Below are 21886 nucleotides of genomic sequence, written 5' to 3'. Positions count from 1 at the left end.
TAAATATTTTAATAAGTAAGTAAAAAAATTAAATGATTTTAAAAAACCCCATTGCTATAATCCAGTGTTTTTTGTTCCACTGTGATACTGGCCATGCTATAGGGTTGCCAGCTCCAAATCAGCCCAGTCCCTGAGGTTTCCAGGTCAAAATATGAGACCTAGACATGGCCCCTGGTGATGTCTTTAAGCATTACGTATTAAGTATTAACCACAGTTGCTCACAGCTTGTCATTCAAACACATGTTCACACAAATAATGTATTTTCCTATTTGGAAATTAATACATGAATCTTAACTGAAGGGATGGTTCCCAGATTAAAGTGAAATGGGGGGATTACTCTTTCTCACTTAGGGAGATGGGATAAGGAACATTTCATCTAGCTTACTTGTTTCTACTTGCAGAGCAGAGGGTAAGTCTTGACACCACAACAACTGGAAGAAGTAATGCTTGCAAGTTGCAGTAACAGATCGTTTAAGACCTAGATACTGTAGCAGACCCCTGCTCTACTAGTTGGCTTGGAAGTTTGCAAACAGCCTTTTCCTCTTGCCTGAAACGGAGCCCATCAAAACAGGAGAATTTTCATTCTCATCTCCCTCTAGGAGGTGGACTATGGAAACTCAAGACTCAGGGCCAGGCCCTGAGATCTGGCAACTCTGCCATGCTACCAATCTCACATAACTAGTGCTTGTACATTGTTGATGACATTCTTCTCCAAGCATCTCCTCCCAGCCTTCTAATATGCATGTAATAGTAAGAGCAAAGGGACTAGTTTTACTTCCGGTGCAGTTTTCTGGGGCTTTATGCTTAGGAAGCTGTAGATAGGAGCATGAATCTATTGCTTCCTCAAGAGCAACACTCCTTCAGGGGGATAAGCTTGCTATTAACAGTTATTCATCTTTAGCAGAAAAGACCACATATGGGTTTGGTGAATCCTGGTCTCAACAGAAGTTATATCTTGGAAAATTTTGGTAATTTGGCTGGCTTTAAATTAAATAAAAATAAAACATGGCTATTGAGAAAAAACATTAATAAAAATGAAGGTGTGATATTGGAAGAGAAAATGGGATGTAAAATCAAGGATACAATCAAATATTTGGGCATTTGGTTTTCAAACAAATCGTCAGACCTTTTTAATTTAAATTACACTGCAACCTGGAAGGGAATACAGGAAAAATTAACAAAATGGAAAAGTTTAAAACTATCCCTATCAGGCAGGATAGCAACAATCAAAATGCGCATCCTTCCAAAATTGATGTTCTTGTTTCTCAACCTTCCATTAATATATAATCAGAAAATTCTTTTTCAATGGGAAAAAGAACTAAGAAATGTTATATGGGATGGGAAGAGAGCAAGAACTAAATGGTTAATTCTGAAATATTCCATAATAAGAGGGGGATTGGCTGTCCCAGATCTCCAAGTATACTATAGTGCAGCTTGCATTGTGTGGATCCAAGAGTGGTTTAAGCCGAAGATCTCAAAAAATACATTATTAGAACATAGTGATTTACAATATGGCTGGCACGCTTACATTTGGTATGATGGTTATAAAAAAGATAAAGAATTCAATAAACATGTGTTAAGGAGATTGTTACTTAATAATTGGTTGAAAGTAAAACAAAAGTTTTACAGAGGTATTCTTCCTCTCTGGGCTTCCCCACAAGAGGCCTTTTCATATCAAGGGAATAAGGTACAAAAATGGTTTACATACAAAGATTTACTGTCCTATGATAAAGAGGGTACATTTAAACTAAGATCATTAGAGGCGTTAGTAGAAAGAACGGGAACTAATATGCAATGGTTGACTTACCTGCAAATTAAAGAAAGATTTAAGGAGGATAATAAACTAATAGGTATTGAGAAAGAAGAAAACGATTTAGACAAAATAATGTTAAACTTTGAACAAAGAAAAACAGCAAGTAAATTATACAGCATTTTATTGAAAAGATATTTAGAAGAAGAAGAGATAAAAGAGTATATGGTAAAATGGGCGCAGGAGTTGGGTCATAATATTGATCTAGACAAATGGGAAAAAGCAAGAATCAAAACAAATAAATTTACTGTTGCTCAAGCCCTTAAAGAAAATTACTTTAAAGTGGTAAACAGATGGTACCTGAATCCTTGCTCACTAAAAAGAATATAGAAACAAAACAATGGTAACTGCTGGAGATGCCAAAAAGAAAGAGGATCATATACACACATGTGGTGGAAATGCCCAATTATAGAGAAGATTTAGACAAAGATACATTCTGAAATAAAAAAATATGTTAAATATAGAATTTGACATGAACCCAGAACTGTACTTGCTAAATGTAACTTCAACATTAGGTGTGGAAGGAGAAAGAAAATATTGGATAAGATTTTTTATTTGTATTTTTCGGTATTTAGAAAGTTAAAGATTAAAACAGTTTTGTTTAAAAATTAGAGATACTTGTGTTTAGAGCAGTTCATGTCTAATTTATTGCTCTCATATGGTTATAGTTTTATTGAATAAATACTACAATTAATGGAAAAAAATAAAATACATAAATATATGGATTTGGACAAATTAACCAAATTAGTCCAAGGAAACACTATAGATTTATTTTGAAAGGACTTGGAGCAATTTATTAACTATTTAAAGAAACTGTAATTACACTACTGGGCTAGAACAAATGTTTAGATTTTCATTGTGACTAGTATCTGTGTGATGAGATCATCACAGTTGATATATATATATATATATATATATATATATATATATATATATAATTAGAAAGTGCATGTATATGGATAGAACACATTTGATTAAGAGAGACAAGTCAAGGAAATCAAGCTTTTAGTTTAGTGTTGTTAGCTTGTCAGAGGTTAGAGGTTTGAAGTAGGAAAGAAATTGTTATTGTTGCTGATGATGATCATTGTCTATTGTTGCTCATGTAATGTCTTTTTTTAAAAAAAGAAACTTTATATTGCTTTCTTACAGAAATGTATATATTTTGTCTGTAATGTCCTTTAATGTCTCAATAAAACTGAGAATTAAAAACAAACAAAAAATATCTTGTAATTGTACCCTATCCTCTGTTCATTACTCAGAAGAAGTTGGTAAACCTGAGAGAGAATTATTATTTATTATTATCATCATCTTATATCCCGTTTTTCTCCCAATGTAGGGACTCACGGTGGCAAACAGCAAACTTAAAACAATATAATTTAAAAACAATACCACTTTAACATGTATAACTATAAAAGTTAAAAAACAATTAAACCATTTTAAAAGTTAAAACAGCTATGAGTTAAAATAAAAATACAAACCTTAAAACTGACATTGCACAACACTGCCAGCTCTTATCAGTTTGCAAAGGCCTGCTGCCACAAAAATGTCTTTATCTGCCACTGGAGGGACAGCAGGGATGAAGCCATCCTGGCCTCCCTAGGGAGGGAGTTCCAAAGTTTGGGAGCAGCCACTGAGAAGGCCCTCTCTCTAGTTTCCACCAAACACACCTGAGAGGGTGGTGGGACAGAGAGAAGGACCTTTCCTGGTTATCTAAATACTCTGGGGGCTCATACAGGGAGATACGGTCCTTCAAATAGCCTGGACCCAAGCAGAATGATTTGTTCAAGGCTTCAATTGAGTTACCCAGGATAGTTCAGAGACATAGGCCTGTTAGTCTGGAATATCAGTATGCAACAGGATCTGGTAGCACTTTTGAAACTAACTGAGTGGAAGACATTGTAGCATAACATCTGAGGAAGCTGCATCTGAGGAATTAGATCAAGTCTATTAAAGTTTATTCTACAACATTTTTCATTCAGTCTCAATGGTGCTACAAGATCCTTTTGCATATTTATATTCCTATGAGACTGTTAGCACTCTGAAATCTGCAGAAGTACTCAAGGTGTTGGGAGTAAAAAAGGGGTTGCCTAAGGTAGTTTGTTGTCTGGGACTGAGCAGCAAATGATCCCCAAATCCTAGTCTCAAATCTAGGGTCCTTTCACATGACAGAGTTGTAGGGCTATATTCCACTTCAATTGTCATGGCAACATCCTATGGGAACCTTGGATTTGCTGTTTAGGCAGACATGTTTAGAATTCTTAGGCCCTATACAGACAGCCAAAATAAAGCTGCTTCCAGTCACTTTGGAGGTATGGTGTGTCAATGATGCATGCCTCCTAAGAGTCCAGAAGCTGCACCAAAGCTGCACTCCAGTCCTTAGGACTGGAGCGTGGCTTTGGTGCGGCTTCTGGACTCTTAGGACACATGTATCATTGAAACACCATACCTCCACAGTGATTCGAAGCAACTTTATTCTGGCTGTCTGTATCAGGCCTTAGCCACAGAGCTCTAGTTCCTCCCTAAACCACAGAGCCCAAAATTCCTTAGGTGACTAAAGTGTCATAGAACCCTATAATTGTACAAGACTTGGGTGCACACTACTTAAGGCCAGCCAAGTTATTTCTAGAGATGAGACTCCAAATAACCAAACTGCAGCTGCCTCTTTTTTTACAGAAAAAAGAGACCCCATATTCTTTGTTGGAATTAATATGATAAAAAAAAATAATTGTGTGAGAAAGAGTGGAGGCAAAACTACCTGTATGTATGATTTATCATCTACATCCATTCAGTTAATATCAGATAGGTAAACACAAATTTGTTGGTCTCTGTTTTTGTGCCATGTCCAGAAAGGATTTGTCAATTTCAACATTGCCTATCCCTACATTCTACTATAAGGAGGATGGAGAGAGGAGTCCATGTTGTAAATCAACAAAAGACACAGAAATCACATTTTCTGAAGTCATCTCACTGACTTCGGAATAATTGCTTTCACGACTGCAGCCCTGGTATACTGTATTGCAAATATACTCACTTGCCAGTGAGTATCTGTGGAGTCTTTAAATCCACAGATTGAAGCACAAGCTCCTTTCACCCTTGCTAACAAATCATAAAACAATCCATTTCATTCCTTTGTTTTGCCTCTTTGCAGGAGGTCAGGAAGGTTGGAGAAGATTGTGCAGAGTGACAGCATCTCTCATGTTCTGTCACATTTCTGAAATAAGAATATACCATGCACTTATGAATTGGGGACAGTGTCTCATTACCAAAGGAAGCAAACAATTCCTGAGGTTTGAATAATAAGAGACTCTGAAGCTGCTGCTACTGCCAAGTGAGAGAAAACAGCCTGCTAATATCATGCCCAAGCGGCCTGACTTGCAAAAAATGTAAACACCCATTGAATTTAGTAGAACTGCAGGTGTTCCATATCTGTAGAATTCAGGCCATTCATGTGTGATAGGTGTAACATTTTTGTTTAATACATTCACTCCTCACACAACAACAAGAAAAAACCCACCCTATCTGTTTATCTTATCTATTTTTATTGTTTAAATCTTCTGCAATATATTTCTCCCTAAAATGTACAAAATGTTTATGAATTTGTGGTTTTACATTAAATTCTTAAGCACCACTCCATGATGTCCTTCTGGCAGCAGGTACAGTCTTAAGAGGGCTTTAGGAGCTAACTGTTTATGAGGAAATGGCTTTTTAATTATGTGTTGCATTGTCCAGATTTCTACCTTTATAATGGAAATGGTTTAAAATTCATTTTAATTGATAGCTCAACTATATTCTAACGTGCGTATGTTTTTACTGATGTGAACTTTTGTCCTCATCTATTTTAATTTTTTCAAGCTGCCAAATTCTAGAGCTGTGAACAAGGCAGGGTATTCATACATTTAATAAGAATAAGAATAGGATTGGGTACATATAAACACAGAAACCTATCCAGACTACATAAAGGTGTGTGTGGGGGGGGGGGGGGGGGGAGAATTCTTTTTCTATTTTTCTAAAATCATATATAGGTTGAGTATAGCTTATCCAGAATTCGAAAAGCCAAAATACTCCAAAATTAAAAATTGTCCACATGGCTGGCTGAGATAGTGACACCTTTGCTTTCTGATGGTTCAGTGTACAGACAATTTGTTTCATGTATAAAATTATTTAAAATATCATGTATACACTTACCTTAGGCAATGTTTATAAGGTGTATGTGAAACATAAATGAATTTCATTTTTAGACTTGGGTACCAGCTCCAAGATATCGCATTATTGTATGCAAATATTCCAGAATCCCCCCTTACCAAAAAACTGAAGTCCAAAACACTTCTGGTTCTAAGCATTTTGGATAAGGGATACTCAACATGTATAGGTGTGATATGATAACGTGAATTATTTTAAGTAATGAGTGAAGGCCAGACTTCCCTAATCAGCCACTCTGCAGCAGATATGTGATTGGGGGATGCCAGGGGTGATAGCCCAATGCATATGGATGCCGTTGGGCTGTAAAACATCTCTGTAGAGAGCTCTTCTCAATGGATATTTTTTTTAGTATGTAGCCTGTATTGTTTCCTTTGGAATCCTCTGCTACTTAAAATATGCACTCAGTGACAGCAATTCAGGCTGACTGAAATATGCTCAGAGGAATGCCGTCAACAGGAAGAGCACTGTAAAAGGACTGCATAGTTCTCCATGCTATACTTGTCCTCCACTACCAGTTCACCTGTCAGCCACATCCTTACCACCATGTTTGGAAAAGCATGCACATGTTGAACCCCTCCATGTGCCAGGAGATCCTGATTGGTGATATGCCCATAAGGTCCTTTCACAGCCCACAAATATGTGATGAATGGCTGAGTGGAAGAAGCAGCACCTATGGAATGGGACAATCTTTCATGCTCCCCAACTCCCTCATGTGCACCTCCAACACCAAGGTGGAAAACTCTAATAAGCCCAAAGCCTATTTTTGACCCACAAAAACTGCTGTAGGACACACACTTCCAATCCCCCCCCCCCCCCCGCAAAAAAGCTGGAAATGACCAAAATTGAACTTCTGCTTTTGAAATAAAAATAACAAAAATTAATCAGTTAAATGATCTCACTGCAAAATCAAGGTCTAGTGTTTTGCTCTGGGTGGGAATCAATCTTCCTAGATATTTCCTGCTATAGAAACTCTGCATTTTGATTCAAAAATTGTGGAAAATGGGACCAGAGAATGAAGTGCACATTGCCTATCCCTTTGGAGTCTGATCTTGCCCCTGGAACAGTGATTCCCAAATTCTGGTCTTCCAGGTGTTTTGGACTTCAGCTCCCACAGTTCCTGATTATTGACTGATAGCTGAGGCTTCTGGGAGCTGAGGTCCAAAATACCTACAGGATCAGTTTTGGGAATCACTGCCCTAGAACATCATGGTTGACCGCCCAGGGAGGGGAGGCAATAATAACATCATTACAGCTTATAATAAATGCATCCTTTCGGGAGGGAATATTTCCATCTAAATTGAAACAAGTGAAAGTAAAACTGCTTTTGAAGAAACCCTTCCTAGATCCCCTGATGAGAAACAACTTCAGACTGGTCTCCCTTTTTCCATTCTTGGGCAAAGTGACTGAGGGGGCAGTCGCCTTCCAGCTCTGGACCCATTTCAAACTGGCTTTAGAGCGGGATATGGAGTTGAGACAGCCATGGTTGCCTTAGTGAATGATCTCCGTCTGGGTATCGACAGGGGAAGTGTGACCCTGCTGGTGCTGTTGGACATCTCAGCGGCCTTCGATACCATTGACCATGATATCCTTCTGGAACGCCTGAGAGAGTTAGGTATTGGGGGCATTGCGCTCCAGTGGTTCCGTTCCTACCTCTCGGGAAGATTCCAGATGGTGAGGCTGGGGGATAGCTGCTCCTCTAAGAGAGAGCTGACATCAGGCATCCCTCAGGGCGCCATTCTGTCCTCCATGCTATTTAACATTTACATGAAGCCTCTAGGAGAGATCATCCAGAGACATGGGGTGCAGTGTTATCAGTATGCTGATAACACCCAGATTCATTTCTCTATGTCTCCAACTGTTGCAGTAACTAGGGATGGCATCTCTCTGCTGGATGCCTACTTAAGGTCAGTAATGGGCTGGATGAGGGAAAACAAACTCAGGTTGAATGCAGAGAAAATGGAGGTACTAGTGATAGATTCCCTCAGGTCCTGGGAAGGAAATTAGTCACCTTGTCCTGGATGGGGTCACACTTCCTCTAAACGATGAAGTTCGCAGTTTGAGAGTACTCCTGGACTCTTTGCTACAACTGTCATCTCAAGTAGATGCGACAGCCAGGAGTGCTTGGTACCAACTCCAGTTGATATGCCAACTGCGTCCCTACCTGGACTGAGGGGACCTTGAAGCAGTGGTACATACACTGGTAATCTCTCGTCTTGATTTCTGTAATGCGCTCTACAAGGGGCTACCCTTGTACCAAGTTAGGAAGCTTCAATTGGTACAAAATGCGGCAGCCAGATTCGTCACTGGTTCTTTGAAATTTGACCATATAACACCTATTTTGAATGATCTTCATTGGCTACCCATCAGCTTCTGAGCACAATACAAGGTGTTGGTTATTACCTATAAAGCCCTATATGGCTCAGGCCCAAGTTACTTAAAAGAATGCCTCTCCTTATATAGTCCACCCCACACTCTTAGAACTTCCGGGTAAAATCTGTTGAAGGCGCATCCAAGTAGATTGGTTTCAACCTCCCAAAGAACTTTTTCTTTGGTGGCTCCTAAACTATGGAATAACCTTCCGGAAGAGATCTGTCTTATTACCTCCTTGGAGGCTTTCAGGAGGACAGTTAAGATGGATCTCTTCCGGCAAGCCTACCCACTCAGTCTCTTCTAAGGACTTCACCCCTCTCTTCTATTTAGGATGATTAATTGTTTTTAAACTGTTTTTAACGATAAATATTATATGTTTCATTCTTGTATATTGTTGTTGTTGCTCGACTGTAATCCCGCTTCGATCCATCTGGGAGAGGCGGGAAAATAAAAATAAAATTATTATTATTATTATATAAAGAAGGGTCTTCTGGAGCAGACTGATATGACTTTCTTGCACTGGACTTCTGGCACTGGCCAGCTAAACATTTCTGGGAATGGCCACATAGCCCGAAAAACCACAAAAAACTATTTCTGGGAATGTTTAGAACAGAATGCTATGGACAAGAGAACTTCCTTCCAGTTGTACCAATAGCTGGCATTTAGAGTTTTATCATTTATTTATTTTATTTGGAAGCACTGGAGGGCTAGAGCACTTACCTGAATGGTACTCCTACAGAGCCAACACTTTAATGACTCTCACTGCACTATGTACATTTTTCTCTCTTTTCTCTATGTTGTCTATGGCATCCCTTCAAAAGATAGCTCCACTGTGCTGCATGGTATGAATGATTCCAGCCAATATGTTATAATATTAAAACAGAGGTTACCATATTGAAACAGAAAGCAAATGAAAAACGATTTCATGTTCAAAGCTCCTTCTTTAGCAGCAATTCCATTGCTAAAAGTCCACCTGGCAGAGGAAGGACAATATGGTGGTAAATCCTTCCTTGAGAGTCCTACGATCTGAGAACAATCTCCAAGAGAGCTATTGGAGCCAGGAAAGGTAGCAGCAACACTTTGAAAGTATGACAGAGCACTGATTCTGGTTGGAGGAATAAGGATGTGCATTTCTGTTGAAAAATAACTAGGATTTCACATTTATCAGCCTTGCATTCATGATGAATAATTTTATAACAGGACAGAACAAAGATTTTTGGGCAGTATTCTTCCAAGATTTGTGTTCAGAAAAGTTATGCAAAAATACACACAGAAATACATACATACTCTGCAAAACCCACTTTTCACATGCAACAAACACATTTTGTACTTAGAAAACCATGTATTTTATATACACACACCCATTTCTTGGGAAGAATACGCTGTCACCATGTGTATTTCTGCATAGAACAGTTCTCCAGAACACTTTGCAAATCACAAGTACTAGGAGAAAAACTGCAGAAATCTCACTGCTGCATTACTGTTCCCAATAGGGTAACAAATAAAAGCAAATACTCTTTCAATCCCTGAGAGATACACTAACTTCCAGCTGTCCAAACCACATATGGAGCTGAGAATGATGGGAACTAAAACTTGGGCAGGCTCATATGGGGAAATACAGTACTGCAAATCTATTCGATCACAGTCATATAGGGGTTTAGATGTCATAACCAGCACTTTGAATTGTGCCCTGCAAATTTACTGGGAGCTGGATTAGTTGATATGATGAGGAATTGATATGTTTCCTGTAATTTTTAGACAAAAGGGTTTCATTAATCTGGTTTTAACCTTTCTCCACATCCACTGCTTACTGAAGTCAGGTGCATCTATGTTCAGCTGAATTACGATACTCAAAAGTATGCTTGAACGAGAGCAATATAGTCTTAAAGGAGAGCAACAGTAAAGTTGCTCAGGATTTTTTTTAATGGATCTGTTGCAGGCCTTCCCCAATTGATAATGTCCAGAACCAATTGAATCCCCCTTTTATTATTTTTATTATTTGTGATTTGTTTTTAACTTTGATATATTGTTATGTACTTTTTAAACATTTTTTTACTGTTTAATTTTATAGTTGGGAGGGAGGGTTGGGTCGGGGTTTTGTGGGGCTTGTTGTTTTTATTGTTGTATATTGTATTCACTTTGTTGTTACCCTCCTCGATCTTCAATCGGAAGAGGCGGGATATAAATAAATATGCTTTTTGCATTTAAACACTGATGAGCAAACAAACTAGATCTAGGTGCTCATGACCCACAGTAATCAAAAGGAAACACTGTGCCACGATGCATCACTGTAAAGCCAGTGTTAATGTTTCAACAGGGCTGAGTCCTGAAGTTCTTTCCTCCAACAAGGAGCTCATTCCCACTTACATTTAAACTGGTTTGTGGTTCACCTTCACTCCGTGTTGGTAAATCAATTCCAAAAGGTCCGTCATTCCGATTATGAAAGCGGATCTTTTCATTATACCTTTGTAATCACTTCTTTATGGATATCTTTTTTTGGTCGGGTTTCCATAAAATTTTATCTAATTCGTTTTGTGTTTTTTCTATTCCCTCATTTGTTATATTTTCTATAAATTTTTGTTTTCTCTCATCAGTTCTTCTCTCTGTTTTATTTGAATATTACCTTCCTTGTAAATTTTTGTTATATCTTTGTATGTTAAGCAGTTCTGTTCTTCATTCCACCACCCATAAAACGCCTCTTGTGTTGATATCCAAAGGGGTATCTTGGTGTAGAATTTTTCTTTTATATTTTTCCATGTCCTTGATAAAACTTTCCTAATTGGATAGTTATAAAAGTCTTTGTTGACTGTACTTTTGCTATACCAGATAGGCATGCCATCCATATCTATTGCATACTCTAGATTTAGTAAGTTCTTATTCTTATTTTCAAACTTTATCCATTTTTGTATCCATATAAGGCTACAACAAGTATAGTCTTAGATTTGGTAAAGCTTGTCCCCCTCTCTCTTTGCTATTCTTCAGAACTTCCCGTTTAATTCTGAGCTTTTTGTCTTTCCAAATAAATTTTCTTGAATCTTGATTCCATTCAATTATAGTTCACGATTTTGTTATAATTGGTAGATTGAGTAATAAAAACATAATCTTCAGAAGGATCATCATCTTTATAACTGAGAGTCTTCCCAAAATTGATAAATTAAATTTATTCCAATTCAATAGATCTTTTTGTATTTCTTTACAAGCCTTTTTGTAGTTATTATCGTAAAGATTCAGGTTGTTATTTGTAAGCTAAATAGCTAAGTACTTTACTTTCTTCCCCAATTTACATCCAGATCTTTAAGATAACAATTCCTCTTCTTTCAATGTCATATTTTCATTACTATCCGTGTTTTTCTTTGTTCATCTTGAAACCAGCGTATCTTCCAAAGGTGTTCATTTCTTTCATTAGTTGTTAGTAGTATGTAGGTGTAGCTCCTGTCAAAAAGTGATTTATGACCCTTTGGCCCCGCCCCCCTAGAATGATTTATGACCCTTTGGCCCCACCCCTTTGAGCCCCTCCCCTAACCCCGCCCCTTTGGCCCCGCCCCTGGTCCCGCCCCTAGAATGATTTATGACCCTTTAGCCACGCCCCTGGCCACACCCCCTAGAATGATTTATGACCCTTTGGCCCCGCCTTTGGCCCCTCCCTCAAGAATGATGGATGACCTGTCAAACTGATGGGCGTGTCCTTACCCCGGAAATGCTAGGGCGGGACATCCGTGCCACGTGACAGACCCAATCCATGGTGGCGTGGTCCGCCCCCTCCCCCTGCCCTCCCAGGGATTCCCATTAGCCCCTTGAGGGGCACGTGATCCTCCTGTAAGACCCCGCCTCACCACGCCCTGGCCAATGGTTTGGTCCCTACGAGAATCACGTGGTCTGCGCCAGCCAATAGAAGACGGGCAGCAGAGATCTCTAGGCCGTATCGAGAAGCTGCCATTCTATGCATGCCCAGACACGTTCTGCGGAGGCAGCATGGAGGTACCGAGCACCCCACAGCGTTTGGCTAGACCTTCTACAGCCAGGAGAATCAAAACCACAATGATAACATCCTGGCCCAACTACCGCGGGCCCGTACCCTTGAATATTCGTCCTACAAAGGAACCGAAAGAGCCTGAAAAGACACCCAACATTATGGATTTCATTGACGATTCCTCAGAACTCGAGTGTGATTGCGGTTGCAATTTAAAATCCATTCTCCAGAAGAAGGAGAAGAAGGAAGTTCCCGACACTCCACAGAGCCCTGACGAACCAGATGGCGCAGTACTTTCAAAACCCGCCGCTCAGATGGAAGAGGCCGTGGAAGCGGGAGATCGCAACCCATCACAGTCTTCCCATGTGGAAGAAACTATGGATGAAAGCGTGGATTCCGGCTACCACAGCGTAATGGTAAGTTGATAACATCTAAATACTACTACTACTGATAATAATAATAAATGTTAGTAGTTTGGTTATCGTTTGGGAGAGGAGTGTGTTGTTTTTCAAAAGAATAAATTGCTTCTTATATCTCTTTATTCACTTAGGATGAAGACCTACAGGCAGACGGTGCTGAGATCCAAGTTGGAAAGAGTCTACAGCCCCTAAATCTTTCCCCCATCCCTGAGATGTAGATATGTTTCTAATTTTTCCACCAATAAAATGTTGTCTGTATTACATGTGTGTGCTCATAATTACATGAGAGTTGAAAATGGGAGGGCATGACAAAATTCTGGGTGATATATATTATTCTCCAGGAAAAACTGGGAGCTTTGGGGGTGTGAACGCCCTACTTCAGGAAGCCAAAATACAGAGCAAAAATCTTAAAAGAGAGGAGGTGTCCCGATGGCTTTCTGGCCAAGATGCCTATACGCTACACAGACCTGCCAAAATACATTTTAAAAGAAACAAGACGGTTGTGTCTAATGTGGATTCTCAATGGCAGGCTGATCTAGTTGATATGCAACAGGTGTCTAAGTATAACAGAGGCTACAAGTACATTTTAACAGTAATAGATATCCTGTCTAAATTTGCCTGGGCTTTGGCTTTAAAGGACAAAACTGGTAAAGAAGTGGCCGGTGCTTTTAACACTATTTTTAGCCAAAGCGGAAGAAAACCTCTCAAATTACAAACGGATCGGGGCCGTGAATTTCTAAACAAATCTGTGAGCAGCCAATTAAAACATCATGGGATTCACCATTTTGTCACCAATAATGAAGTCAAAGCAGGGGTTGTGGAACGATTTAATAGAACTTTAAAAACAAAAATGTGGAGGTATTTCTCAGCCAAAAATACCTTCACCTATATTGACGTGCTTCCCCTGTTTCTAAAAAGTTATAACCAGAGTTTTCACCGAACAATCAAAGCAAGACCCGCAGACGTCAATGATTCTAATGCTCTAGCCGTGTGGAAAACAGTATATGGGGCCCCTATCAAAACAGAAAAGGAGCATTCACTCCTTAGAAAAGGGGACCATGTGAGAATTTCTAAAAGCAAGGGTATATTTGCCAAAGGGTATGAACAGAATTTCACCACAGAAGTATTTATTATTGAACAGGTCATCCTAACTGCAAAGAGGCCTGTGTACCTGCTGAAAGATTATCTTGGGGAGCCTGTCGTTGGAAGCTTTTACCCTGAAGAGTTACAAAAGGTGAATGTCAAAGAGGATCAAACGTACAGGATTGAAAAAATACTAGACACTAAAGGCCGGGGTAGGAGAAAACAATACCTAGTGAAATGGTTAGGCTGGCCTAGTAAATTCAACAGTTGGGTGCTTGCTTCTGAAGTTGGTGAACCTGTGTAGAGGCGGTGGGAAAATGGGAGAGAACGGTTTTTATATCTTACTCCCTAGTAACAGCAGCGCAGCCATTTTCCCACAGAACACAATTCCAATCTTTACCGTCTCTTTAGCAAGAGCCCTGGAACTTCCTGGGGAGTGGGAAGTAGGGCTCGCCGAGATACAGTACCCGCACAACTGGAATAATATCATTACTAATACACCTTTTGAAATCGCAAATGAGGAAAAGAACTGGATCTTCATACTGCAACGGGGGTACTATTCTAGCATCCCTGAACTGCTGGAAATCATGAACGATATGATAAAATCAGACCCTGACCCCCCTAGAGTGCATCTGCACTATGACCGTGTGACCGGAAAGGTTAGGTTTAAAACCGATGGGCCATACACAATCCAGGCTGGAGGGAGACTAGCTCACATGTTAGGATTGGTTCCCACCCGTCATGCCAAAATTCCTCCTTTCAAAGCAGACATCACGGCGGGTTTCAACACCTTATATGTTTATACTGATATAGTGGAGCATCAGATAGTGGGAGACTTCTATGTCCCGCTGTTGCGCTGCGTGCCTGTACGGGGACAGAGCGACGAATGTGTCAATATTGTGTATGACAAGCCTCATTACATCCCTGTAAGTAAGCACCACATTGACACCATTACCATCGAGATAAAGTCGGACCAGAACAAAAAAGTGCCATTTCGCTCGGGTAAGGTGCTTGTGAAACTACATTTCCGCCCCAGGAGAATACTGAAGTTTTAAAGATGGTATTTGTGAAAACATATGGCGACCCTGCCCTTTATAGAGATTATTACAGGGTCCAAGCTGGAAATGGTCTTCCAGGGTACCATGGAACCCCTGTAATGTACGGATCTGGGCTTGGTGGGATTTTCAGAAGCCTTTTCAGAAAAGCAGGTCCACTTTTGAAAAGAGGCCTGAACATGATGAAACCCCACGTTAAAACAGCCATGCAGAATATTGCCACAGATGTGGTCGGTGAAGTTACCCAGGCGGTTATGAATAAAATGAAACCCACAACTCCACAAGAAGGCTCAGGCCTGATGTATATTCAAAGAAGGCATCGTCAAAAAAGAAAAGCATCACGGGTGAGGTTAACAGGCCCTCCCCGAGCCCTTAAAAGAAAACGTGTAAGCAGAAAGAAAACACAGAAGCGGAGAGCTGTAAGGAAGAGGAGGAGTCGGCCTCGCACACCGTCTAAGAGAGATATATTTTAAACTAACACCATGGCTTTTATCCACAGCGGATCTGAAGAATGCACAAAATCTGAATTAGACCTGTTTACTATTGGACCTACACAGACAAGTATTGAGAAAAGTTTGTATATTGAGGTGCCCCCTTTGACGGCTCTGACAGAATCTGCACCGCTAGATTTTTTCATTGCAGGAAATGGTGAAGATTATATGGATCTCAATAATACGCTCTTATATCTAACCTGTAAGATTACTAAGGATGATAATACAAACATTCCTCAAGATGCTGAAGTTGGATTGGTGAACTATCCTATAGCCTCCATTTTTAGTCAGCTGGATGTGGTTTTGGGTGATAGGCTGATCAGCCAGAGCAATAACTGTTATCCTTACCGTGCTTTCATAGAGTCTGTGCTGAACTACAGTGAAGACACTCTAGCCACCCAATTCTCTACAGGGTTGTTCTATAAAGATGTCGCTGGAGAGCATGAATCGGCAGATCCGGAGGGGAATAATCATGGCTTTATTGAAAGAGCAAACCTGACACGTGGAAGCAGAAAACTAGATCTTCTGGGACATCTCCACACAGACCTATTTTTTCAGGAGAAACTGCTTCTAAATGGGGTGGATGTAAAAATCAAACTCACACGCAACAAAGATCCTTTCTGCTTAATGACCGACGATGCAGACAGCAATTACAAACTGCAAATTTTATCAGCGTCCCTTTTTGTCAAGAAGGTGAGAGTGTCACCGGGAGTACGGCTAGGTCATGCAGAAGCTCTGCTGACATGCAATGCCAAATACCCTGTGGACCGTGTAAGCATGAAAGTGTTTAGCATCCCGAGAGGCAGTCGCGTCACCAACCAGGAGAATCTCTTTTTGGGTCAACTACCCAAGCAGGTGATTATAGGCATGGTCGATAATGACGCCTTCAGTGGAGTTTACAACAAGAACCCCTTTAACTTTAAGCATTATGACATCAATTTTGCTGCGCTGTATTTGGATGGAGAGCAGAACCCTACAAAGCCGTTTCAACCCAATTTTGAAGATGGAAACTGTGTCAGGGAATACATGAGTTTGGTGCAGACAGCAGGCAAGCATATGAAAGACCGGTCTCTTTTAATCAACCGTGACTAATATGCAAGAGGTTACACGCTTTTTGCATTTGACCTTACCCCAGACCAAGAAGGCGGAGATCATTATTCGTTGATCAAAACCGGGAACCTGAGGGCTGAATTCCGGTTCGCCAGACCTCTGCCTACTACTGTGAATATGATCGTATATGGTGTTTTTGACAATGTCATAGAGATAAATCACAGGAGAAATGTCTTGTATGATTATATGTAACATGGACAGCGTGCAATTAACCCGCATCCTTTCTTCAAATCCTTATACTCGAAAGCCGTTCTATGGAGTCTTCCCGTGTGACATGCTCCCTAGAGAGAAGCTGATACAAAGACCTGTCTGTCTAGTCATCAACACTCACCCCCACAATCTCCCTGGAGAACACTGGTTGGCTATCTACTTAACAGAAGAAAATACCGGTGAATTTTTTGACTCCTACGGACACCCTCCCGACCACCCGCTCTTTCCTAAAACCATCATTAAATTTTTAAGAAAAAATACCAGTAAAACAAGGTTTCAACCCAGCGCAGTGCAAGCCTCAGACTCTGTGGTGTGTGGTTACCACTGTGTGTTTTTTCTTCAGCACCGTTCTAAAGGCCTGAGTTTTAAAAATATTCAAGAATTATATTCTCACGATTTGCAAAGAAATGATGAAATGGTGGTTGAACATGTAAAAACAAAGAGGAACATGCCAAGGCTTGTCTCATACATGCCCAGACTTGTCCCAAACATGTTTCAACCAGCCCAAGGATGTATAACCTGCAATGCTTTTCATAGACGTTCTTGTCAATAAATGTATCCTCTAGGAAGGATTTTAAAGAATTTTTCTTGTGTGTGTGTGTGTTTTTTCTTTTAACTAAAATAAAAATATAGACTTAAGTGATATTTTTAACTTATTTATTTCTCTTTTTGAAAAACAACAGGAGAATCATAAATGGAGCCAACCTGTAGTACTAGATTGTCGCTGTTTTCTCAAAGCCCTGCGGGAGGTCTTGGGTGTGTGAAACAGCACCGGAGTGGCGTCGTTGGGGTTCTTTAGCTTGTCCAAAACTTCTCTGTTGGCATGGTGCCCAACCACAGACGTTGGGACATTGAGCTCTGCCATGGCCCTCATGAAAACATCCCAGCCTTTTGGGACATGTTTGGCTGGTAAAGCATGGGTCTGAGTGACCCCCTTGACTAAATCCAGCATATTGGACCCAGCTACAGGTTCCCCTTTATAGACAAAAGATCCTTTGTCATTCCATGAAAAAATACTCTTGTGTTGCTTCATTTTGGTTAACAATACCCTTCCTGCATTCTTGTATCTAGCAGGCAGGCTTTCCAGGATTTCTTGAAACAGGGGCTCAGAGGAGTTGGTCAACCCGTTTTCAGGGGGCTGTTGCATTTGAGGCAGAATTAGATTTATGTTTTCTTTCTCTGCTTCCTTCTGTCTGACATGAGTCAAATACCTTTGAAGCAAACTGTCATATTGTTTTGCTTTTTCATACTCTGTTAAGTCAGTCCTTTGAAGAATCCTCTGCATCTCAGCATCCAGGGTATATATGGCCTTAGTTCTGATATTTTCATCCTTAGGGGATGAGCCCTTTAACTGTTCTAGCTGATGGCTAGGGACCAAATACATCTTTTCTGCATATTCCATTACTGCCTAGTTAAAAGGCTGGTTATCAGGGGTACAGCAAAGCTTAACAGCGGTCCAAGAAAACCCCCAGACTGCTTCACCAAGACTTTTTTCCTTCTCAGCGAGACTCGCTTGTTACCCAGGGTTTTAATAAGATGGCGCCTCTTTCTCAGTACACGCACCTGATGAGGAGATAAGGGAATGTTGCCTTTTAAAGCGTTCAGGGCTATTTCTGAGATGGCTGCAACCAGGTCATTTGAGGCTGTACATAAAAAAGCTTTCCTCTGGGGTGGGGGCATCTTAATGAGCAGTTTTAAGAGAGCAAGGTTTCTTTTCACACGCCCGGACATGTTGACCCGAAGGGGGTGGTGGGAGCAATATGATGTGGGAATTAAAGCTGAAGCCTTTTGTAACCACTGGCACCTTCGGTTACAAAACAATATGACAGTTTGCTTCAAAGGTATTTGACTCATGTCAGACAGAAGGAAGCAGAGAAAGAAAACATAAATCTAATTCTGCCTCAAATGCAACAGCCCCCTGAAAACGGGTTGACCAACTCCTCTGAGCCCCTGTTTCAAGAAATCCTGGAAAGCCTGCCTGCTAGATACAAGAATGCAGGAAGGGTATTGTTAACCAAAATGAAGCAACACAAGAGTATTTCTTCATGGAATGACAAAGGATCTTTTGTCTATAAAGGGGAACCTGTAGCTGGGTCCAATATGCTGGATTTAGTCAAGGGGGTCACTCAGACCCATGCTTTACCAGCCAAACATGTCCCAAAAGGCTGGGATGTTTTCATGAGGGCCATGGCAGAGCTCAATGTCCCAACGTCTGTGGTTGGGCACCATGCCAACAGAGAAGTTTTGGACAAGCTAAAGAACCCCAACGACGCCACTCCGGTGCTGTTTCACACACCCAAGACCTCCCGCAGGGCTTTGAGAAAACAGCGACAATCTAGTAATACAGGTTGGCTCCATTTATGATTCTCCTGTTGTTTTTCAAAAAGAGAAATAAATAAGTTAAAAATATCACTTAAGTCTATATTTTTATTTTAGTTAAAAGAAAAAACACACACACACACAAGAAAAATTCTTTAAAATCCTTCCTAGAGGATACATTTATTGACAAGAACGTCTATGAAAAGCATTGCAGGTTATACATCCTTGGGCTGGTTGAAACATGTTTGGGACAAGTCTGGGCATGTATGAGACAAGCCTTGGCATGTTCCTCTTTGTTTTTACATGTTCAACCACCATTTCATCATTTCTTTGCAAATCGTGAGAATATAATTCTTGAATATTTTTAAAACTCAGGCCTTTAGAACGGTGCTGAAGAAAAAACACACAGTGGTAACCACACACCACAGAGTCTGAGGCTTGCACTGCGCTGGGTTGAAACCTTGTTTTACTGGTATTTTTTCTTAAAAATTTAATGATGGTTTTAGGAAAGAGCGGGTGGTCGGGAGGGTGTCCGTAGGAGTCAAAAAATTCACCGGTATTTTCTTCTGTTAAGTAGATAGCCAACCAGTGTTCTCCAGGGAGATTGTGGGGGTGAGTGTTGATGACTAGACAGACAGGTCTTTGTATCAGCTTCTCTCTAGGGAGCATGTCACACGGGAAGACTCCATAGAACGGCTTTCGAGTATAAGGATTTGAAGAAAGGATGCGGGTTAATTGCACGCTGTCCATGTTACATATAATCATACAAGACATTTCTCCTGTGATTTATCTCTATGACATTGTCAAAAACACCATATACGATCATATTCACAGTAGTAGGCAGAGGTCTGGCGAACCGGAATTCAGCCCTCAGGTTCCCGGTTTTGATCAACGAATAATGATCTCCGCCTTCTTGGTCTGGGGTAAGGTCAAATGCAAAAAGCGTGTAACCTCTTGCATATTAGTCACGGTTGATTAAAAGAGACCGGTCTTTCATATGCTTGCCTGCTGTCTGCACCAAACTCATGTATTCCCTGACACAGTTTCCATCTTCAAAATTGGGTTGAAACGGCTTTGTAGGGTTCTGCTCTCCATCCAAATACAGCGCAGCAAAATTGATGTCATAATGCTTAAAGTTAAAGGGGTTCTTGTTGTAAACTCCACTGAAGGCGTCATTATCGACCATGCCTATAATCACCTGCTTGGGTAGTTGACCCAAAAAGAGATTCTCCTGGTTGGTGACGCGACTGCCTCTCGGGATGCTAAACACTTTCATGCTTACACGGTCCACAGGGTATTTGGCATTGCATGTCAGCAGAGCTTCTGCATGACCTAGCCGTACTCCCGGTGACACTCTCACCTTCTTGACAAAAAGGGACGCTGATAAAATTTGCAGTTTGTAATTGCTGTCTGCATCGTCGGTCATTAAGCAGAAAGGATCTTTGTTGCGTGTGAGTTTGATTTTTACATCCACCCCATTTAGAAGCAGTTTCTCCTGAAAAAATAGGTCTGTGTGGAGATGTCCCAGAAGATCTAGTTTTCTGCTTCCACGTGTCAGGTTTGCTCTTTCAATAAAGCCATGATTATTCCCCTCCGGATCTGCCGATTCATGCTCTCCAGCGACATCTTTATAGAACAACCCTGTAGAGAATTGGGTGGCTAGAGTGTCTTCACTGTAGTTCAGCACAGACTCTATGAAAGCACGGTAAGGATAACAGTTATTGCTCTGGCTGATCAGCCTATCACCCAAAACCACATCCAGCTGACTAAAAATGGAGGCTATAGGATAGTTCACCAATCCAACTTCAGCATCTTGAGGAATGTTTGTATTATCATCCTTAGTAATCTTACAGGTTAGATATAAGAGCGTATTATTGAGATCCATATAATCTTCACCATTTCCTGCAATGAAAAAATCTAGCGGTGCAGATTCTGTCAGAGCCGTCAAAGGGGGCACCTCAATATACAAACTTTTCTCAATACTTGTCTGTGTAGGTCCAATAGTAAACAGGTCTAATTCAGATTTTGTGCATTCTTCAGATCCGCTGTGGATAAAAGCCATGGTGTTAGTTTAAAATATATCTCTCTTAGACGGTGTGCGAGGCCGACTCCTCCTCTTCCTTACAGCTCTCCGCTTCTGTGTTTTCTTTCTGCTTACACGTTTTCTTTTAAGGGCTCGGGGAGGGCCTGTTAACCTCACCCGTGATGCTTTTCTTTTTTGACGATGCCTTCTTTGAATATACATCAGGCCTGAGCCTTCTTGTGGAGTTGTGGGTTTCATTTTATTCATAACCGCCTGGGTAACTTCACCGACCACATCTGTGGCAATATTCTGCATGGCTGTTTTAACGTGGGGTTTCATCATGTTCAGGCCTCTTTTCAAAAGTGGACCTGCTTTTCTGAAAAGGCTTCTGAAAATCCCACCAAGCCCAGATCCGTACATTACAGGGGTTCCATGGTACCCTGGAAGACCATTTCCAGCTTGGACCCTGTAATAATCTCTATAAAGGGCAGGGTCGCCATATGTTTTCACAAATACCATCTTTAAAACTTCAGTATTCTCCTGGGGCGGAAATGTAGTTTCACAAGCACCTTACCCGAGCGAAATGGCACTTTTTTGTTCTGGTCCGACTTTATCTCGATGGTAATGGTGTCAATGTGGTGCTTACTTACAGGGATGTAATGAGGCTTGTCATACACAATATTGACACATTCGTCGCTCTGTCCCCGTACAGGCACGCAGCGCAACAGCGGGACATAGAAGTCTCCCACTATCTGATGCTCCACTATATCAGTATAAACATATAAGGTGTTGAAACCCGCCGTGATGTCTGCTTTGAAAGGAGGAA

The 21886-nt window shown here is 40.7% G+C and overlaps 3 protein-coding genes across 3 annotated transcripts; 2 read left to right on the top strand and 1 right to left on the bottom strand.

Annotated features, from left to right (window-relative positions):
* Window positions 1-12226: 12226 nt before the first annotated feature.
* Window positions 12227-12987, top strand: LOC149311055 (uncharacterized). Its single transcript, XM_089529475.1, has 2 exons — window positions 12227-12766; window positions 12901-12987. Exons 1-2 carry the CDS (start codon window positions 12227-12229, stop codon window positions 12985-12987), a joined length of 627 nt encoding a protein of 208 aa, XP_089385601.1.
* Window positions 12988-15389: 2402 nt separating this feature from the next.
* On the top strand, window positions 15390-16490 carry LOC149311054 (uncharacterized protein F54H12.2-like). Its single transcript, XM_089529474.1, has one exon. The coding sequence runs from the start codon at window positions 15390-15392 to the stop codon at window positions 16488-16490; it is 1101 nt and encodes a 366-aa protein (XP_089385600.1).
* Window positions 16491-19998: 3508 nt separating this feature from the next.
* Window positions 19999-21099, bottom strand: LOC149311053 (uncharacterized protein F54H12.2-like). Its single transcript, XM_089529473.1, has one exon. It carries the CDS (start codon window positions 21097-21099, stop codon window positions 19999-20001), a length of 1101 nt encoding a protein of 366 aa, XP_089385599.1.
* Between the last annotated feature and the right edge of the window lie 787 nt (window positions 21100-21886).

Source organism: Sceloporus occidentalis, unplaced genomic scaffold, assembly GCF_023333645.1.
Source record: "Sceloporus occidentalis isolate IW3139 unplaced genomic scaffold, rSceOcc1.0.p SCAF_6, whole genome shotgun sequence".
In the NCBI taxonomy this organism is placed as follows: Eukaryota; Metazoa; Chordata; class Lepidosauria; order Squamata; family Phrynosomatidae; genus Sceloporus; species Sceloporus occidentalis.
The sequence above is the reverse complement of the archived record's forward strand: the minus strand, read 5'-3'. Positions and strand labels throughout refer to the sequence as shown.